Source organism: Ascaphus truei, chromosome 1, assembly GCF_040206685.1.
Source record: "Ascaphus truei isolate aAscTru1 chromosome 1, aAscTru1.hap1, whole genome shotgun sequence".
Classification (NCBI taxonomy): Eukaryota; Metazoa; Chordata; class Amphibia; order Anura; family Ascaphidae; genus Ascaphus; species Ascaphus truei.
This window is the reverse complement of record NC_134483.1, coordinates 342,696,376-342,715,564: the sequence shown is the minus strand read 5'-3', so window position 1 is coordinate 342,715,564 and position 19,189 is coordinate 342,696,376. Positions and strand designations below refer to the sequence as shown.

At 44.0% G+C, this 19,189-nt stretch overlaps 1 protein-coding gene across 1 annotated transcript in view; it reads right to left on the bottom strand.

The window, feature by feature from the left end:
* The window catches only part of COL25A1 (collagen type XXV alpha 1 chain), a 469,301-nt gene that overhangs the window by 62,202 nt on the left and 387,910 nt on the right, over nt 1-19,189 (bottom strand). Inside the window, exons 16-18 of the mRNA XM_075608347.1 lie at nt 16,349-16,381; nt 15,143-15,178; nt 10,780-10,824 (exon numbers count right to left, since the gene is read on the bottom strand). Of these exons, the coding sequence (XP_075464462.1) occupies nt 10,780-10,824; nt 15,143-15,178; nt 16,349-16,381 (114 nt within the window). The remainder of the gene's footprint in view (nt 1-10,779; nt 10,825-15,142; nt 15,179-16,348; nt 16,382-19,189) is intronic.

Genomic DNA, 19,189 nt, shown 5'->3' with positions numbered 1-19,189 from the left:
TCAACATCTGTGGAGTTTAAACCCCCTCAGCATATCCCTCCCCCACCCCCCCCCCCCAAAAAAAATTATGTTATTGGCTTTTCTTCCTTGACATAATGAGGATCTTTTGGATCTTAACGATGGTTGATGACAACCTATTACATGATAACCAATTACATGACAAATGCTTTCAGTTTGCTGGGACTACAAAGTACTGTATATGTATGTATGTATGTATGTATGTATGTATGTATATATGTCTTTATGTATATAGCGCCATTAATGTACATAGCGCTTCACAGCAGTATATTAGGTGTCTTTAGCATTCCATGGACAACTAATCCTGGTTACATTTCATTGGGATGATCCCAACCTCAACTCCTTCGATGATTTGGCCTTTGTGATTTCCATCTGGTAGGAGTACATGGTGCTGGTGAAAATTAAACTTCAGGTCATGTTTGCTGATTATTTCCTCCTAGGAGATGATCATTAGAAAAAATCTATATACAAAAAGTATATTATTTGCAAAGGTTAGCCCTTCTAGCCCAGAAGACTTTAATACACATATGACCCTTCTGTACTGCAGAGGCTGAAAAGGAAATATACCAGCTGAGTAATAATACAGGAAATAAAGTCATTGCTTCATATCACAGTGAATGCTTATTAAATATAAAGAGGCACAAGGTCCTTACTGCACAGTACCACATTGTATGAGCCCCCCGGCCCCCACCTTAGAACTGCAGAACTGAGATTAATTACGAGCCAATGATTTCTAAGACATTTATTGCCCCAGTGTGAGGCCAATTTGGATAAAAACAATGTAATCCTTTTCTGATTGGCACGGGTGAGAATTCTGATTAATGCACCATGGCTTTGCATTTTTTATTAATACAGGCTACTTCCTACTTTAAGGCTAATAAGAACTCACATCAGCATGATACCTGCTTTGGAGAATTACAGTAAACCATTGGCAGAAATAAGAGCCCCATTCTCTTTCCCATGCAGAAAGGCAGTTTATGTAATAACTAACGTGTAACATTTCCGGAACAGAGCAACCAAGAATATGTCTATGAAGTGTATCCCTCTCAAATATTTTCTCTCTTACCAATATTTAATCTAAATAGAAGCAGATTTATAGCTGCACTAAAGTATAGCTGCAATTAAGTGCAATTCAGTATGCGCTTTATTTGAAAAGAGACTGCAGTATGTTGTGTGGTGGGATTGACTGTTTCATACACAAGCATTTCGTTACGTTTTGTATTTCGATGTCTTCAGATAGAGTTATTTTGAGAAAGTACCATTAGAAAAAAAGGAATATTTGAACCCACGTCTGCCCGCACTGCAATCCCCTCTAGCAGTTGAAGGGGTTAATGTCATTGGTTGCAAAATCTTTTGTCCACGCCCAAAAGGCACAGTTGAAAGAATTAAACAAATAAAGTTTGCCAGATGAAATCTTCCCTACTTAGTTATCTCCTGTACTGAATGTTACCTATATGTGACTGTGCTGTAACACAAATTTTGGGAGCTGAACGTTGTGCATGGAAGCTTGTATGTGAGTGTAATGGAACGCTGTAAAAAAAAACTCTTTGTTCGGATTGGAACAACTGAGATAATTACAAATTCGTTTTTGTGGAGCACCTTTCACTCTCAAAGCACTTTAAATGCGTATGTATTTCGTTCTATATGGTAGTTTGGAAGAACACCCTCTAGCTCTCTGCCCTGAACAGCAGCTTACATAGGAAAACTGCAAAGGTATCGACTATGATCTCCAAGGATATAACATGACTTGCCCGAGATCACACAGCATCATTGAACCAGGTGGGATTGTCTAATCAGGTTCTAGCAAGAGTCCCTTCACCTCTTCTATGTGTAGCCAGGTACCCTCCGGTCTCCCCGTGCTCCCGGTTTCCCCCCCCCCCTTACCCTCAGTGTAACGCAGGGTAAATAGAGTGCCGGTGGTTCTCGCCCCAGGGCGCCGCCATGTTGGGTGTGCGCGCGCACTAGTGCATAGTTGGACATGCGCACAAGCGGCAAAGGCCGGGAAGAGCTCTGAAAGGTTGCGCATGAGTGGGGCAAGGTCGTGGCGGCCATTAGAATCACGCAGGCGCAGTGCCCTATGCGCACGCGGTCGCAATGTTAATCAGGCAGCTCAAGGACTACAACTCCCATGATGCTCAGGGAGGAAGCTGCCTGGTGACTTACGAGAGCTAATAGGATGGCTGGATTGCTTCTGGAAGAAGGAAAGACTATTGCCTGCTGGTAGAGGAAGTGCCAGTGAAGACCAGGAGCCTGAATCTGCAGGTTGGTCCACGGAGCAGTGCTCCAGGGACTAGGCCAGAGGTCAATCCCATAGGGCCCAGCTAGTTCCCTGAGTCACTGTATATGTGTTCTGAGTGCTTGCTATAGGGAAGGCCTTTATGTAGGGACCCTTTCATATAGCATTAGAGAGGTGTATGCTGCAGGACATTGCCTGAGGGTGGTGCAGCCTGAATGCTGAAACAGACGCTGATTCCTTAAAGAGACAGACAGTCAAGAATCATCCGGCTGGAGATCCCTCCCTTGGGGAGACAGACAAGGGATTCATCTCTGCCAGAGCAGCACATCGCGGCATCACTGTGCGGTGTTGCTGATTCACCAAGGATTCTCCTGGTTAGGACCATAACCAGTGAGGTAGTATATTAAAGTGCACCAACGGGCCCCAACAAAGGGAAGCGCTGTCCCTTGCATACACACTAACTTCATAGCTGGTGGACACTTGGTGATGCAATGATGGACACGTGGGCTGGTGGGATGTTATGCAATGTTATGCAATGTTATGTGATGCTGTGCTATTGATATGCCAAGTATAGTATGCTGATTAGTAAATACTGTTTCATACAGCCGTGTGTGTATTTACTGTATGGTTGTCTGGTGGGGGCACACTCCCACCACGTTGGGATCCCTCATCAGTAGGGTGACCATTCGTACCGGTTTTACCGGGACAGTCCCGGTTTTTTGTGTCCTGTCCCGGTTTTAAGTCGTCCCAGTTTTTGTCCCGGTTTTTGTCCCTGGTCCTGGTATTGCGGGACAGCGGCGGTGAGGAGAATGCGGCGGCCGGTACGTATTTTGTATGTGTGTGTGTGAATGCTGCCGGTGGGACTGAATGATGGAGAATGCTGGGGGCGGGACTTAGCATGCAAGCCGGCCAGTAGGGGATTGGATGAATGATGATGCCGGGGGCGGGACTTAGAATGCTGGCCAGCCCGCAGGGGATTGGTCGCACCGTTGCAGGCATGTCAGAGGAAGCCGGGGGCGGGGCTTCCGCTTTGTGCAGCGCACACGTGACTGACTGCCTTCCCGCTCCCAGCTCCTCTGTGCGTGGTGAGTGTCCCCCTTCTGTCCCGGGTCCCAGCCAAGGGGGGGGGGTAATAGGAGGTGGTAGCGGGGGTGCGCCTGCCTTTGCCCCCCGGCACTCGAACCTTTGCCCCCTGGCGCTCAAACCTTTGCCCCCCGGATCTCGTACCTTTCCCCCCCGGCGCTCCCACCTTTGCCCCCCGGCGCTCACTTCCCCCCGTCCACTTGGTTTGGGAGATCGGCTCGGGGGCGGGCAGTGGTGGCTGCGCGTTGCGCGGGCGGTGCAGGGGCTGGCGGGGTGTATCTGTGTGTGTATCTGTGTGTGTATCAATGTGTGTGTGTGTGTGTGTGTGTGTATCAGTGGGTGTGTGTGTGTGTGTGTATCAGTGTGTGTGTGTGTATCAGTGTGTGTGTGTGTGTGTGTGTGTGTGTGTGTGTGTGTGTATCAGTGGGTGTGTGTGTGTGTGTGGATCAGTGGGTGTGTGTGTATCAGTGGGTGTGTATCAGTGGGTGTGTGTGTGTGTATCAGTGTGTGTGTGTGTGTATCAGGGTGTGTGTGTGGGTGTGTGTGTGTGTATCAGGGTGTGTGTGTGTGTATCAGTGTGTGTGTGTATCAGTGGGGGTGTGTGTGTATCAGTGGGTGTGTATGTGTGTGTATCAGTGGGTGTGTGTGTATATCAGTGGGTGTGTGTGTGTGTGTGTGTATCAGTGTGTGTGTATCAGTGTGTGTGTGTGTATCAGTGTGTGTGTGTGTGTATCAGTGTGTGTGTGTGTGTGTGTGTGTGTGTGTGTGTGTGTGTGTGTGTATCAGTGGGTGTGTGTGTATCAGTGTGTGTGTGTGTGTGTGTATCAGTGGGTGTGTGTGTGTGGATCAGTGGGTGTGTGTGTGTATCAGTGGGTGTTTATCAGTGGGTGGGTGTGTGTATCAGTGGGTGTGGGTGTGTATCAGGGTGTGTGTGGGTGTGTGTGTGTGTGTGTATCAGGGTGTGTGTGTGTGTGTATCAGTGGGTGTGTGTATCAGTGGGTGTGTGTGTGTACTGTATCAGTGGGTGTGTATGTGTGTGTATCAGTGTGTGTGTGTGTGTGTGTATATCAGTGTGTGTGTGTGTGTATCAGTGTGTGTATATTAGTGTGTGTGTGTGTGTGTGTGTGTATCAGTGGGTGTGTGTATCAGTGTGTATCAGTGTGTGTGTGTGTGTGTGTGTGTGTGTGTGTGTATCAGTGTGTGTGTGTGTATCAGTGTGTTTGTGTGTGTGTATCAGTGTGTGTGTGTGTGTGTGTGTGTATCAGTGGGTGTGGGTGTATCAGTGGGTATCAGTGGGTGGGTGTGGGTATCAGTGGGTGTGGGTATCAGTGGGTGGGGGTGTGTGTGTATCAGTGGGTTGGGTGGGTGTGTATCAGTGGGTTGGGTGGGTGTGTATCAGTGGGTGTGTGTCTCCCTCACCCTCCCTGTCTCCCTCTCTCTGTCTCTCCCCCGCCCCTGTCTCTCTCCCCCTGTCTCTCTCCCCCTCCCTTTCTCCCCCCCTCCCTTTCTCTCTCCCCCTCCCTTTCTCTCCCCCTCCCTGTCTCTCCCTCTCCCTCCCTCCCTGTCTCTCCCTCACTCACCGTCTCTCCCTCACTCCCTGTCTCTCCCTCACTTCTTGTCTCTCCCTCTCCCTCCCTGTCTCTCCCCCTCCCTCCCTCCCTCCCTGTCTCTCCCTCTCCCTCCCTCCCTGTCTCTCCCTCTCCCTCTCTCCGTTTCTCCCTCCCTCCCTGTCTCTCCCTCTCCCTCCCTGTCTCTCTCCCTCCCTCCCTGTCTCTCCCTCCCTGTCTCTCCCTACCTGTCTCTCCCTACCTGTCTCTCCCTACCTGTCTCTCCCTCCCTGTCTCTCCCTCTGTGTCTCTCCCTCCCTGTCTCTCCCTCCCTGTCTTTCCCTCCCTGTCTTTCCCTCCCTGTCTCTCTCTCCCTGTCTCTTCCTTCCTGTCTCTCCCTCTCACTCTCCCCCTGTCTCTCTCTCTCTCCCCCTGTCTCCCTCTCTCTCTCTCCCCCTGTCTCCCTCTCTCTCTCCCCCTGTCTCCCCCTCTCTCTCCCCATCTCCCTCTCTCTCTCTCACCCTGTCTCCCTCTCTCTCTCCCCCTCTGTCTCCCTCTCTCTCCCCCTCTGTCTCCCTCTCTCTCTCTCCCCCTTTGTCTCCTTCTCTCCCCGTCTCCCTCTCCCCCCGTCTCCCTCTCTCCCCCTGTCTCCCTCTCTCCCTCCCTGTCTCTCTCTCTCCCTCCCTGTCTCTCTCTCTCCCTCCCTGTCTCCCTCTCTCTCTCCCCGTCTCCCTCTCTCTCTCCCCCTCTGTCTCCCTCTCTCTCCCCGTCTCCCTCTCTCTCTCCCCGTCTCCCTCTCTCTCCCTCTCTCTCCTCCTCTGTCTCCCTCTCTCTCTCTCCCCCTCTGTCTTCCTCTCTCCCCGTCTCACTCTCTCCCCCTGTCTCCCTCTCTCCCCGTCTCCCTCTCTCCCCCTGTCTCCCTCTCTCTCTCCCTCCCTGTCTCTCTCTCTCCCCCTGTCTCTCCCCCCTGTCTCCCTCTCTCTCTCCTCGTCTCCCTCTCTCTCTCCCCCTGTCTCCCTCTCTCTCTCCCTCCCTGTCTCCCTCTCCCTCCCTGTCTCCCTCTCCCTCCCTGTCTCCCTCTCCCTCCCTGTCTCCCTCACCCTCTATGTCTTATCTTAACTGCCGTATACCTACACTAAAGTAACCTACCCTGCTTTCTTCCAGATCTGACTCAAGTTTCATGCGGGAGACATCGGAAGACAGGGAGGAAACACCTCCCCTCCAGTATAGTACCTTGAGGGACTGCGGATCAGGTAAGATCCCAGACGGGATTGCTGCTTTAGAAATTGTGAAGAGGGGGCATCCTGACACTGGTTAATGGGTTCAGAATCATTCACATCTGTTTTTTTTTTCGATTAGTGAGGTCATCCGACGCACGTGCACACACGCACGTAACAAGGACTAATGGTAGTAAAGTATAAGTGTACTACAATAAATAAACTGTTATGTAAAAAAAAAATGTGTCCCGGTTTTTCATTTTCAAAATCTGGTCACCCTACTCATCAGTGGAGGCGCTGCACCGAGTGTAAGTACACCCCAGGCTCCCAGTGGCGGAGGCTCAGGCCTCTGGTTAGCCTCACAGGTGACAGCAGTACCAGTAGTTATAGTACCCTAGGGGTACACCCGCTACATATGGTAGTACAACTTCAACTGGGGTGTGTCTAGTCATATGACGACATCAACAAAAATACAATGCACAAAGGGTACAATACAATAAATGTTTGCAGAAAGTCAAGGAAACTTTAGAAAGATGTAGTCATACTCAGTGACCCATTATATTTTTGGGGAGAATGTCCTTAAAATGCTTCATTTAATAATTACTAGAGAGAGAGACTGTGTGTGCGTTGCAAAAACACACGCAATACAGATAAAAACTAAGGAGGAGATCCATAATTCATGTTTTATTTATAGCTATTCACAGTTGAATAATTGAATGTAAGATTTTATTTACTTGTACTTAGTCTTAAAATTGCCTGCACTGGCTTAGTACAATCAATATGCAATCTTCATTCACTCCAGGCACCTAACCATGTATAAAGGTATAACATTTCCTTGTGCCATTTATGGAAATTGCAAGATGCTTTGACAAATTCCCTTGGCAGTTTCAGTGTGGAGTTTAAGACACTAGAGGGAGCTCATTATAAACACACACAAGACAGTAGCTCATTCAGTATTGAATCGAAATAGCCAGTGAGGCTCTTTTTACCTTTGTCTGACCCACTGTGTCAGAAATGCCTGCGACTAATATACGATTGGTCAAGGATTATCAACGAAATAATATGCAGTGAAGTAACTTTGTGGCCAGGAGCACACACACTTTCGAGAGGTAGAAAGAGTCAACAAGTGGCTCAGTGAGTAAAGACACTGGCCTGTATTCTGTAAGGTGTGATAAGCACAGATGACGTGCTATCGGAGGAAATGCCCCATTAACATCAAAAACTTATCATGCGATAACACATCATCTGTGCGTATCACACCTTACAGAATAGTTGCCACTGACACTTTAACCAACAACACTGCGTTTTAATCAGGGGAACCTGGTTCAATTCCTGGTGTCAGCTCCTTGTGACATTTGACAAGTCATTTTATCTCCCTTTGCCTATTGCCCTAAAATCATAGACTGTATACTCATCTGGGCAGGGACTGTGCCTGTAAAAATTCCTATGTGCTGTGTAATGAGCTCTATAATTACTGTAATTGTGAAGCGCTTTGAGTCCCATTTGGAGAAAAGTGAAATATTAAATAAAGTTGATATTAACAACAACATTATTCTCAATGGGTGTAAGGGCTCCAAGTGGCCACACCCTGAAGCAATATTCTGGACCGCTGTACAATTTACAGTTGGATTCAGAGTGTTCTCAGACTTCTTATCAGAAAATCACAACTACTTAACCAATTTAAAATTCCTCCCCACGCCCCAAAATATCATCTTCAAATCTTCTTTTTGCCAATGTGTTTGTATGGTTGCGACTTCCCCTCCCATAATTCTCTGCTTGTCTAAATATTAGTGTTTATTGGCTCGCCCTCCTAGATGAGAGCTGTGGTATTATCAGACTGGAGTTAAAGCAGCAAGCCCGCAAAAAACAAAAATATATAATTGGAGCAGAGGGGGTGTCTGGTGCTAAAAGCGCTCCATTTTCAGCACCAGGGACCCTGCGGTTCCCGATAACAATGACACTTTTTGGTGCCGGTGCTCCTCGTGGGGGAAACAGCATGGAAATCCGGTGTTGACCAATTGGAACTCGCGGATCCAGTGAGATTTGGCAGCCATATTGTTTCCCCAGGAGGGAACTATAAATACAGTATGTAAACTGGAAAGTATATTGGAAAACAGGAGGTCCCCTGGGCAAAAATAATAATAGTGCTGTTCAGCACCGGTGGGCACCCTAGTTACAATTATGTTTAAAAAAAAAAAGGTTTTTGACATTTCCCAGGTGGGATTTCTGCTTTAATTGATTCTGTCATGTTGTTTTATTTCACGCAGCCGGGATTCTTGGAAAGATTTTCTCTCACTGAGATTCAAGCTATTTTACGAGCAGTCTTACTGCCTTCCTTCTGGTAGTGTTGCTGGGAAGATGGGGTGCACTTTAACTTAGAAGCAGGCTCGGTACGGAATGGGATGTTTGGCCGCGATCAAAATGCTGTCGGCGAACATGTCGCCGCAGGTCAGCTCTTCACTGTACATTTGGACTTGAGCCTGACCCGACAATCCAGGTCTGCCACGCCTGACCGCCCGCTTCGACAAGCCAAGCTGGGTTCTATATAAATACTGGCTGCAGTGTTGGTAACTCGGTGAGGACAGTAGCTGTCAGGCTGTGGTATTGGCAACACTTGTGGACAAGGCGCCATCTTAAAGGGCACATTCCTAACTGAAAACAACAAATGGTGACAGGACATCTCTTTATACACATAACTACAGTATAAACACAAACCTATTTACAGGACACAGTGAGAACCCCAGTTAGAACTCTGAAGAACATGCTTCTAGAACATAGGATGGAGCTATATATACCCTCTGTGCTCCCTATGGTGACATAAGTGGTCACAAGACAAACGGGAGGATTCAAACCTGAGTGAGCCAACCCAGTTAACCCATTAAGGCAGTTAACCCCTTACAGTACCTAGTAGTCCTCAAAGAGGGGTCTACATATCTATAGATCCTGTTCTTGACCTAAATGAGCAGAGTGTATTGCTGGTTTTGTCATGTTTATCACGGTTTATGCTGCACAACAAAACATGTTTCCAGAAAGCATGTTTCTAATTGTGTGAGCTTATATTTAAAAAATAAAAACAAAAGAAGCAAACCACATCCTTTCCCTAAAAGCATAGGGTGAAATGGTTTTAGATATTAACATGTGCACAAGGGCAACAAAGCCAGCATTTTGAGACCGAGGATTTTCTTAACTCAATCCCCTGCAAGGCTCAATGGTAAGAATACTGGTGGGAAAGAGGGAGTGCCGTATTTACAAAGTGGGTCTAAGCTGTAAGGCACCTTATAGCGGTCCAGGACATTTGGTTGCGGCGGTTTCGCCAGCGCTTCACTGTGACTCACCCCGCCAATAGAAGCTTGCGCCACCGGCCACTTCACCACTAAGGTAAGTGCCTTACCCTAAAACCCCTTACAATAAAACCCCTTAAATTACCCACCTAACCGCTGAAACCCTTAAATGAACCCCCTTCACTAACCACAAAACCCTTCAAATTAACCCACTACCCTACACAGTAATAAAACTTGCCTTACCCAGCAGCGGAGATTCCAGCGGATCGGCTGCGGTGGGGTGAATCGCGGCAAAGTGTCGACGCCCATTTGGTCACAACCAAATGTCCTATTTGCCTTATAGCTCATTTACAAGTATGTACATTTATCGCCTGTCTCACATTTGGCAGGACTGGCCCAAATCTGTAGGAAATAGTTCAACTCATGCTGGTCAGCAGGCTGGCTGAATGTAGTAATAGGCTGGCATGGAGCAGAGCAGTAAAGCAGTAGAGACATAGAAAAGAAGCCCACTGCCAGGCCTCTATGCTGGGGTGCAAAGTGGTGACTGCAAGGAAATATTGCTGTAATCACCCGCGATGACTATAACAGCCTCAGCCAAACGCTGTGTCACTGCGAACATCATCAATAAACACATACCCTGCTTTCCTGGTTGAAAGTTGCAAACCCTATTCACATTCACCAGCATCTAATTTGCAAATCTCTGCTCCGATACGAATGGAGAAGTTATTTTCTCACTTCCTAACACCTCATTGAGTAAAACATCCTCTAATTACATACCGAAGGAGGAAGGCTGCACAGATCATACCAAGATACTGAGGTGTGAACAATAAAAAAAACTTTTTTATTTTTCATGGCAACGTAAAGTAAATGCTTCAAAGAACTGACAGGCATGCATCAACATCATCTCTCTTTGGGCCTTATACAATATTGCAAGCACCTTTCCTGTGCTGAAGAAATGTTTAGTCCCTATCATTAAAAAAGAGGCAAAACTGCTCTCCAGCATAGAAAGACATCTTCACAGTATATGGAACAAGAGCCTTCAACTATGAGTTTAAAACAGCAATCTAGCCACATGCTGAAATGCAAGTACTAGCATATTCTGCTAGTGTAAGCTGTGGACAGCTATTTCCTTATTCCCCCCCTCCCCCCCCCCCAACCCCCAAATTTTTATTTTCTGTGTTCTTATAAGTTTTTGTATTTCACAGGCACTTTGTTGTATGCATAGCAGCAGACATTTTAAGTTCCCAATTTGGGCGGGGTGGGGGGGGGGGGGGAATTGCAAAGAGAGTCAATCTTTAAAACGGTTCATGTCACTAAAGACAATAGCAAAAGTGAAAACAGGGGATTGCTGCTTTAAAGATAGTATTCCGCTCAAGAGAGATAATGGTTGTATTTACCTTTATCCCAGGAAGTCCAGGAAGCCCAGGAAGCCCTGGTTCACCCTACATAGGAAAATCACATAACATTACAGAAAAAATATACCCTTCTGGGGATCACAGAGAGGATGAAATGGCATAATAGCAGGTATTATAGCTTGTCTCATGTTGTGCATGTGCACAAATACATGTCAGTGTTCATAATTTGACAAAAACTCAAGGCCAAGATAGAAAAATGATTTCACATTGAATATATTAGCATCTGCCATATATATCTGCAATTGTATTATTCTGGGCTGCAATTCGCTGAAACCAGGGTTTTAAGACAAGTAAACTGTATAGCAGTGTTTTTCGACAGGGGTTCCTATGAACCATATGGTTCCCCGGGCATCCCTAAAGGGTTTCTTGAATTTTCAGGTCAATTGAAAATTGTACCAAATACAGAAGATTTTAAAATGCATCTGATGTCAGACACGTTATTAGAGAGGGTTGGGGTTCCTTACAATGCATCTGATGTCAGACACGTTATTAGAGAGGGTTGGGGTTCCTTACAAAGCATCTGATCTCAGACGTGCTATTAGAGAGGGTTGGGGTCCTTACAATGTATGTGGTCTCAGACGCTCTATTAGAGAGGGTTGGGGGTTCCTTACAATACATCTGATCTCATACGTGCTATTAGAGAGGGTTGGGGTTCCTTACAATGCATCTGATCTCAGACGCTCTATTAGAGAGGGTTGGGAGTTCCTTACAATGCATCTGATCTCAGACGCGCTATTAGAGAGGGCTGGGGGTTCCTTACAATGTATCTGATCTCATATGTGCTATTAGAGAGGGTTGGGGATCTTTACAATGCATCTGATCTGAGACACGCTATTAGAGAGGCTTGGGGTTCCTTACAATGCATCTGATCTTTAACCAAAAAAAAGTTAAAAACAACACTGCTGTATAGTACTCTTGCTTGTCCAATTTCAGTGTGTCATTATTTCATTTTGTCCTAGGACAGGATACTCTGCTTGAAATATATTGTCTTTGGCTCTAGATTATTCAAGGTTAAACACACACATTGTAAAGATTTTAGTACAGTTTAGTTTTATTCCGCACAATTTATTGTTCCAGTAGCTTTGGTGAAATTTGTCATGCAAAACATACCTCACCAAAAAAAAGGTTTATAGTTCTCCCAGCACTTTATACAGAACATCTCTTATGAGGCAGAATTGGAGTCTTCATCAACAATTATTTAATACTTCAACCTAAGTTTGTCTCTCTTCAAGTGTTTCTTTCTTTCTGATGTTACATGTAGAATTATGAAATCTAAGTATTTGACTTCCATCCGTCACCTTTCTCATTAGAGCCATCCTACATTTCATCATCACATGGTTCCTGTAACTTATCCTTCTTACTGGAAACTGATGCTCAAAATGTTTTGGTTTTAGGTGGTTAATTGCAGTGCGATTCCCCCGCACTCCTGCCTCCAATGAACTGAGTCAGCAAAAGAGCAATTTGTATAGCTACAAGCTTTAAATAATGTCCCTCTAAATGAGTACTCAAGAAATCATCAGTCGCTCTCTGATTTTATTAATAAGATGCTTACACAGAAGATAAACAACTCACTCCAGAAAACTGTGACCTCTAAGGTTTTAAGATGAATATAGAAATATTAAGGGCATTGCTGAATCTGGTTCAATATAGTCTGAAGATTTAAGACATTGTAGTAACCTTGCCAGGGGATACCAGGGGCACACTTACTCGTGGTTACAAATAGATTTGAAATAGTTGAGCTAAAGTGTCGCAGTTAATTACTTGGCATTGCGACCTATATAACACATGCAACACTTTGCTAACAACCTCCGATATGCCAGACTATGTAGGACAGTTCTTATAGCTTTCACTAAAGATTCACTAGGATTTTACCCCTTCTAAAAAAGATGATGATGCTCATAACTTAAAACTCCCCCCCCCCCCCCCAGTGAAATATCAAGATGAAGTGCTATTTTATAAAGGCAACAAAAGACCCAAAGTAGTATTTAATACTACAGATGTGACTCACCTAGCTGCCTATGTTTACGAGTTCACAACGTGGATTTTTGTGACGTGTAACACGTCTTCACCACCGTCACTGTTTACAGCACCTCATAAAATATCAAAAGTGGTCTGCACAGCCAATAGTGTGGGGTACATCAGCATAATATTTAGCAGCTCATTTACTACACTGTGTTAGCAATTTAGCACCTGTGAACACCATTCACTGCAGCTGCGATAGAGTAGAGTAAACTCATAGCGTGAGTCAGTAAATGAAGCTCTTAAAGCGGCAATCCATGCCGGGTTTTTTTCTTCATTTTCTTTACATAATATTGAAGCAGGGGTCTCAGGAACTGAACCCCCTTCGTTTCAGCTTGGGGGCCCCCCTGCTTCTGGAGATACAGACCTCCATAGTGGGTGCCAGTATAGCCTGTCTGCTCGGCTACCAGAGATCATGTAATAGAGTTTCAAAGCTCCTGTGTCATGAGGGCCAATAGGAAGCTGTGACATCTCAGGTCTGGCTTCCTATTGGCCGGCGTGACGTAGAGCTTTCAACTTTAAGGCCCAGCTATCTCAGCCGGAGCAACTACCGTCAACAACTACAGAGGTAAGTATCTCTGGAAGCAGGGGTCCCTGGAGCTCAAGCTAATGGGGTTCATTCAACGGCATGAATTGCTCCTTTAATAGTACACAACTGGCCAAAACAAACATCTTCAAAGCTTGGGAAACTACTTTGACAACTGACTCTGTTTTTGGCTTATTTAAAATATGAAGTCTCACAATCATTCCAGGAGCTTCAACAGTTATTACTTGGCATGCTTAATGCTCCATAAAGGTTTCATACTTTTTGCTGCTAGGTCACACAAGATGCTGGGATTTTTGGATTGCTTAACAGAATCAGTATTTTGATAAGGATGACATAAAATAACATAGTACTCATTTGACATGCTAGTTCCGGCTACTAATATCTGAGTTGATGAAAATCTGCCTACAATATACTGTAGATATTATAACACATCCCTACCGAATGGGGGGGGGGGGGAAAAGCTTGTTGAAATACCATTATTTTACCGAGCAGTTGTAATGTCAGTGTTTAAAACCTGATGGAATCATTTGCAGAACAAAAAATATCATTCCTATTATGAAGGCAAAATTGCTTCCTTTGTTAGTGCAGCATTTGGGTGGCATTTCTTTATGTTAATAGCCAATTATTTAAACGATGAAAGTGAAATAAAAATTCCTATTTCATGTATGGCGCTCTTCAGATTCTGAAGCACTCGTGTCAATGTTCAATGGCTGAGCTGGTCAGTTATTCATTTGAATTTAACTATGGATATTCTAAGAATAAACTAATATTATTAAAAAAAAAGCATAAATGTCTGTGGAAACTGAGATATTACATAAAATATGTTTTTTTTTTTCATTCTTAAGTCTTGCCATACAGATCCATCCAGCAATGAGCAATTGTTACAATATTTGGAGGTATACGTATCTATGCAAAAGTGGTGCAATTGTAGGGCAAATAAAAACGTAAAAGTCCCATTGAAATCAAAAGTTGCCCCATTTTTGCCTTGATACATACTGTATGCCCTTGGTAGCTAACTGTTGTTTTTTTATGGCAAACAATGTTTTACATATGGTACAGTATGTTTTTGTAACGTATGCAGAACTAAGGGAATCAAATGATCGAGTCAAATTATCAATTCCACAAGAACAGTCTCAAGAATCCCTATTATTTTTCTGTTTATTTGTTAAGTTTTTCTATCAGTGTAAATAATGTATTGTGTTAGTACATTTATTGAGAAACGCTTAGTTCTTACTGTGCAGAACACTAAAGGCATTGATGCGATGCAAAAACGGTGCATAATGTGTGAAAGGGGCTTCAAGGATTTGAAGTTCATGTGGTTAGTTAAGCTGCTGCATTGTCAGTGAAACATGCAGAGTTAAAATTCAAACACAGGAGGTGTACAGTAGCAATAGTTGGTTAGTTTTTTTTTTTTTAAGTGGTAGCAATCTGGAGAAAACAAGACATTACATTAACACAATCGTAATCAGTATATTGATAGCCATATATGGTTTTAGAGGCATAAAATAATATTTACGCCCGGCAACAATTGAAAATGTCATACATATGTAAAATAATGACTAAAGCTATTCCTATTTCTGATAATATAGGTTGAGTTTAAAAACAGAACTTACGGTGTCAAATTGGGTTTCTGGCCAAATATATTGATGTATCTTCACTTTGTGAAAAGACTCCAAAATGTCATCTTTCTACACAGTGATGAATGATTGAAACATTTGATTGGGAAAGAAAATGCTAACTTCAGATATTTAGTAGAGAAATATCCTTTATAAATGTTACCTTTTGTCCAGAACGACCAGATGCACCAGGTTCTCCCTGTAACAGGAAGAAGCGATGAATGAAATAAGTGAAAGCGATGGTGAGCAGGACCATTGACAGCGGATTCGGGCCCTAGTGAAAAAAAATGTTTTCGGCCCCCCTGCAGCTCTTTTCTCTCCCGCACTTAGCTGTGGCGGCTGCCTCCTTGCTGCCGCCCTCCTTCTGAACCGGCAGTGTCAAATGACGCCACATAAGTCACCAACGGGACGTCGCACGGTGACGCGTTGCCATGGTAACATGATGGTGCGACGTCACTTGACGCAGCGAAGTCGCGTTGCCATGGCAACGAGACACCATGTCACGTCAGTGACGTCCGCAGAGTCATTACACGCTGCTGTTCAGGAGGAGAAGGCAATACAACTAATGATACAACCGAGAAAGACAAAAACACATGCAACATAGTCAGGCAGCAGGCCCCCTTCCGGACCTCTGGGCCCTGGCAATTTGTACCGGCTCCGCGCCCCTCAAGTCAGCACTGATGGTAAGAACAAGCAAAGTATGGGGGTGAATAGCTGACTTTACTAGCATCATAGCACAGCACATGAAAAACTTGAATAGTAGCAACCACTTGCTCTCTGGTCCCAGATACCATGCTCTTCTTGCATCTGAAGAAGCAACCCACAAATAACTGAATCTGAGACAAGAAGTAAGGAGTTTAAGGTTCTGTAATAATCACAAAGTGGTGTCTAGTAAAGACGTGGCACTATTATGTCCTTGCCACGTGTCCCTAACAAACACGCCCGTAAACCATTTTCAGAACGACTTCAAATTTGTTGAGAAGTGTATGAAATATAGTGGTTGTTTTCCAACTATTCCCAAGATACATCAATCGTGCTAATTTTCGATTAAGTGTTGTGCTCTGAGTAATTCTAACGCGGCTCCCAGACAAATTTCAACCATGTAAATTAGCACCTACTGCTAATTGCATAACACCAGGTCACAAACCATTTTCTGGTAGATACTAGTAATTGCACGTCCTGTTTGACTAGTTTGGTAAATACCGATAAGCCACACACTTATACAACATGAAAGAAGTAATGTACAATTAATTATGTGTTATCCTCCATTCAAGTAAATACGAGTTACTGTGATAACTGTGCATTACTTTGCTTCTTACCACAGATCCCCTGTATTTCACTCAAAGTTGCTGATTTCACAAAAGTGTACCTTAATGCCAGCAGCAGAAGATCCAGGGTCACCCTAGGGTAGGCAAGGAAAGTTAAGTATTAATGGACATTTCTGTTAGATGTAAAAAAACAGAGCATGTGGAAAAAACATTTGTACAGATTAGTTTGGCGCATAATGAATGGTTCATGTTTATAACAATCTAACTATGTTGATAGTATTTCTCCAACCACGTTTAAAAATTGCATTGCATGAACATATTTGGTCCCTGTGAAGTGGAATAACAATGTGTAACCACATCCCCACCATGCAGTACATAGAATTGACACTGACATCACACACAGTGGACAGTTCAAGTCTTCAGCCAGGTTAAGTTGGGATAACATCTCCCTGCCATCGCCCTGTTTCATACAGTAACAGTAGAGTTTCACCACTAGTGTTACTTCTATGGAAAGTACTACAGGACATACTTGAAATCCAGGGCATACTGGAACACGAGAGGTAACTTTCAATGTGTTACTTCCTGGTAAAACATTTTTTAAATAAATAAATATAATGGGTTAATGGGAAAGTAATGTTGTGCAAAATTAGAAGCATGATTCATAAAATGTATTGCTATATGTTACCACGTGTTAAATTCAAGGCGTGGTTGGGGAGGATGGAAAGGTAAAGAAGTAGTTTAGAGAGGTTAAAAGGTTAAGAGAGCTCAAATACTTGTTTTTAATTACTTTTACTTTCAAATATCTTAGACCAGGGGGGGTGGGGGTTGTACCAGTCGGATGTAACTAAAGTGTCTTAAGTGGTGACATCAGTCAACACCTGACTTATAGGCTCCTAGTTAAAAACAGCTCTTAGCAGAATTATTTGTCGTGTTAACTGCACAACTTTAAAAACACGTTGAAGGAATTTGCGGAGGAATTTAAACTGGATGAATGTTGCTGCCTAATGCCTGCAATATAAAAGCCTCTTAATGGCGTGAGTGTTTTTAAAATAATGATACATTGTTTAATGTGTCGACAGAGAACAATGGCCATCAATGTTCAGGGGATGCGCCGTGCAATATCCCTGTCCCTGCTTCATTTGTATCACAGAGATGAATGTTTACTTGCAGCTGAAAAGCAATAATCCGTCAACGCCCCGTGGTCCCTTTTGTATCAACAGTAAGTAACCACCCCGGATGGTGTTTTCAGAGTCACGGGCCGTTAAGGGGTTAATACACGTGTATTCTCTGCATGGTGCTCTCAATCTAGTGCAGTTACCCTTTTAATAAGGTGTCCCGATTGTTGATATCTTCATTTATATGCACAGTAAGAAAGTTCTAAGCAATCAAATATAATTTCCTGCTGAACAAAATGTGGTTTTAAAGATATTCTTTGTAAAAATAGTTTTTTTTTTTAGATTAAAGCTGCACAGCGGCGAGCCAATTTGTCTCTTCTTTCAGGGTATTGCACTTTGTAGGTAACAACGAAATCTTACATCAGACCAAATACCGATTTTCTTTGACAATTTTTTTTTTAGCATTTACCTAGCTGAAATGATTACTATTATATTCCAAACTTGTGGTGACTATATAGGCACTCAGGACTGTATAATAATAATTGCAAAAAAACCCACGGGTTGTAAGTATCAAAGGCCAAATTCTATAACAAAGTCGGTCCTTTGTCGTAACTCGCACTGAAATATACCTGCGCCAGGCAGCGTCTATGTGTTAATCTAAGTTGCGCCATTTTCAGGTATACAGTGTCTGCCTGCGATGGGATGAGGGGTTTATGGAGCCCGTGGGAGGAGTGAGGGTGGAGTTACATTTGCATATTGGCGCAGGTCTACGTAATCAAAATGTGCGGCTTGCGTTACTTTTCTTGACAGTTTTCTACATTGGGTTTCTCCGTCGCCTTAAAGGGGGTGTGAGTCCTTTATGGCACAGAAAACTAGCGCAGCATGCAGCTAATTCTAAACCAGTAGAAATACTCATAATATGTTGCTCTTCAGACAGAAACAAAATGCTATTTTTTTTACACAACTAAATCAGCGCAGACGTAAATACATAGGGGGTCATGCACTAAGCAGTGATAAGTGCTTTTAAGTGAGATAAAAAGCCATTATAGCGTGATATTGCCTGCTGTGAGATTCACAAAACAGTGATAAGTCTTTTAAGTGAGATAAATGCCTTTATAGCGTGATACTGTCTGCTATGAGATTCGCAAAGCAGTGATAAGTGCTTTTAAGTGGGAAAAATGCCATTATAGCACGATACTGCAGTGTTATCACTGCTTTGTGAATCTCACAACAGGCAATATCACGCTGTAAAGGCATGCATCTCACTTAAAAGCACTTATCACTGCTTTGTGCATAGCACCCAGAAAACCCACGTATCACTGCTTAGTGCATGACCCCCATAGAGCCTTATGTCACAAGAGGGTTGTGGGTCTCTCTCAAATGACCCATGTTTCTGCTCCATCTTTTGCACTGGCATTACTTTAAATAACATGCATCAAATAAAAGTTATGGCATATAAAATCCTCAAATACTATATGAAATGTATAAGGCCCATAACTTTGAATTCCCATACTTTTTTAGTTTAAGAGAGACCCCTCACGTTCTTTTGACACCGCTTTTTCAATTTCTTTTTTTATTGTGGTGGAAAATGTGTGCGCATGTCTGATATGACAGGCAGTTCAGTAAGTGCTGCACTCGTGGTACTTTGACAAAACTGCCACAGGTGCTCAGCAACCTCAGCGCAGCCTGTGATTGGGGGAGGCCATGCCAGAGCTCAGGTCTTGTCATCTATAACTAAAACGATCCATGAGTCTGACAGGCAATGGTTTTTAGCAGGAAGTAATGTTTACACCACTGAGGTCGTTAACCCCTTCAGTGCCAAAGTGT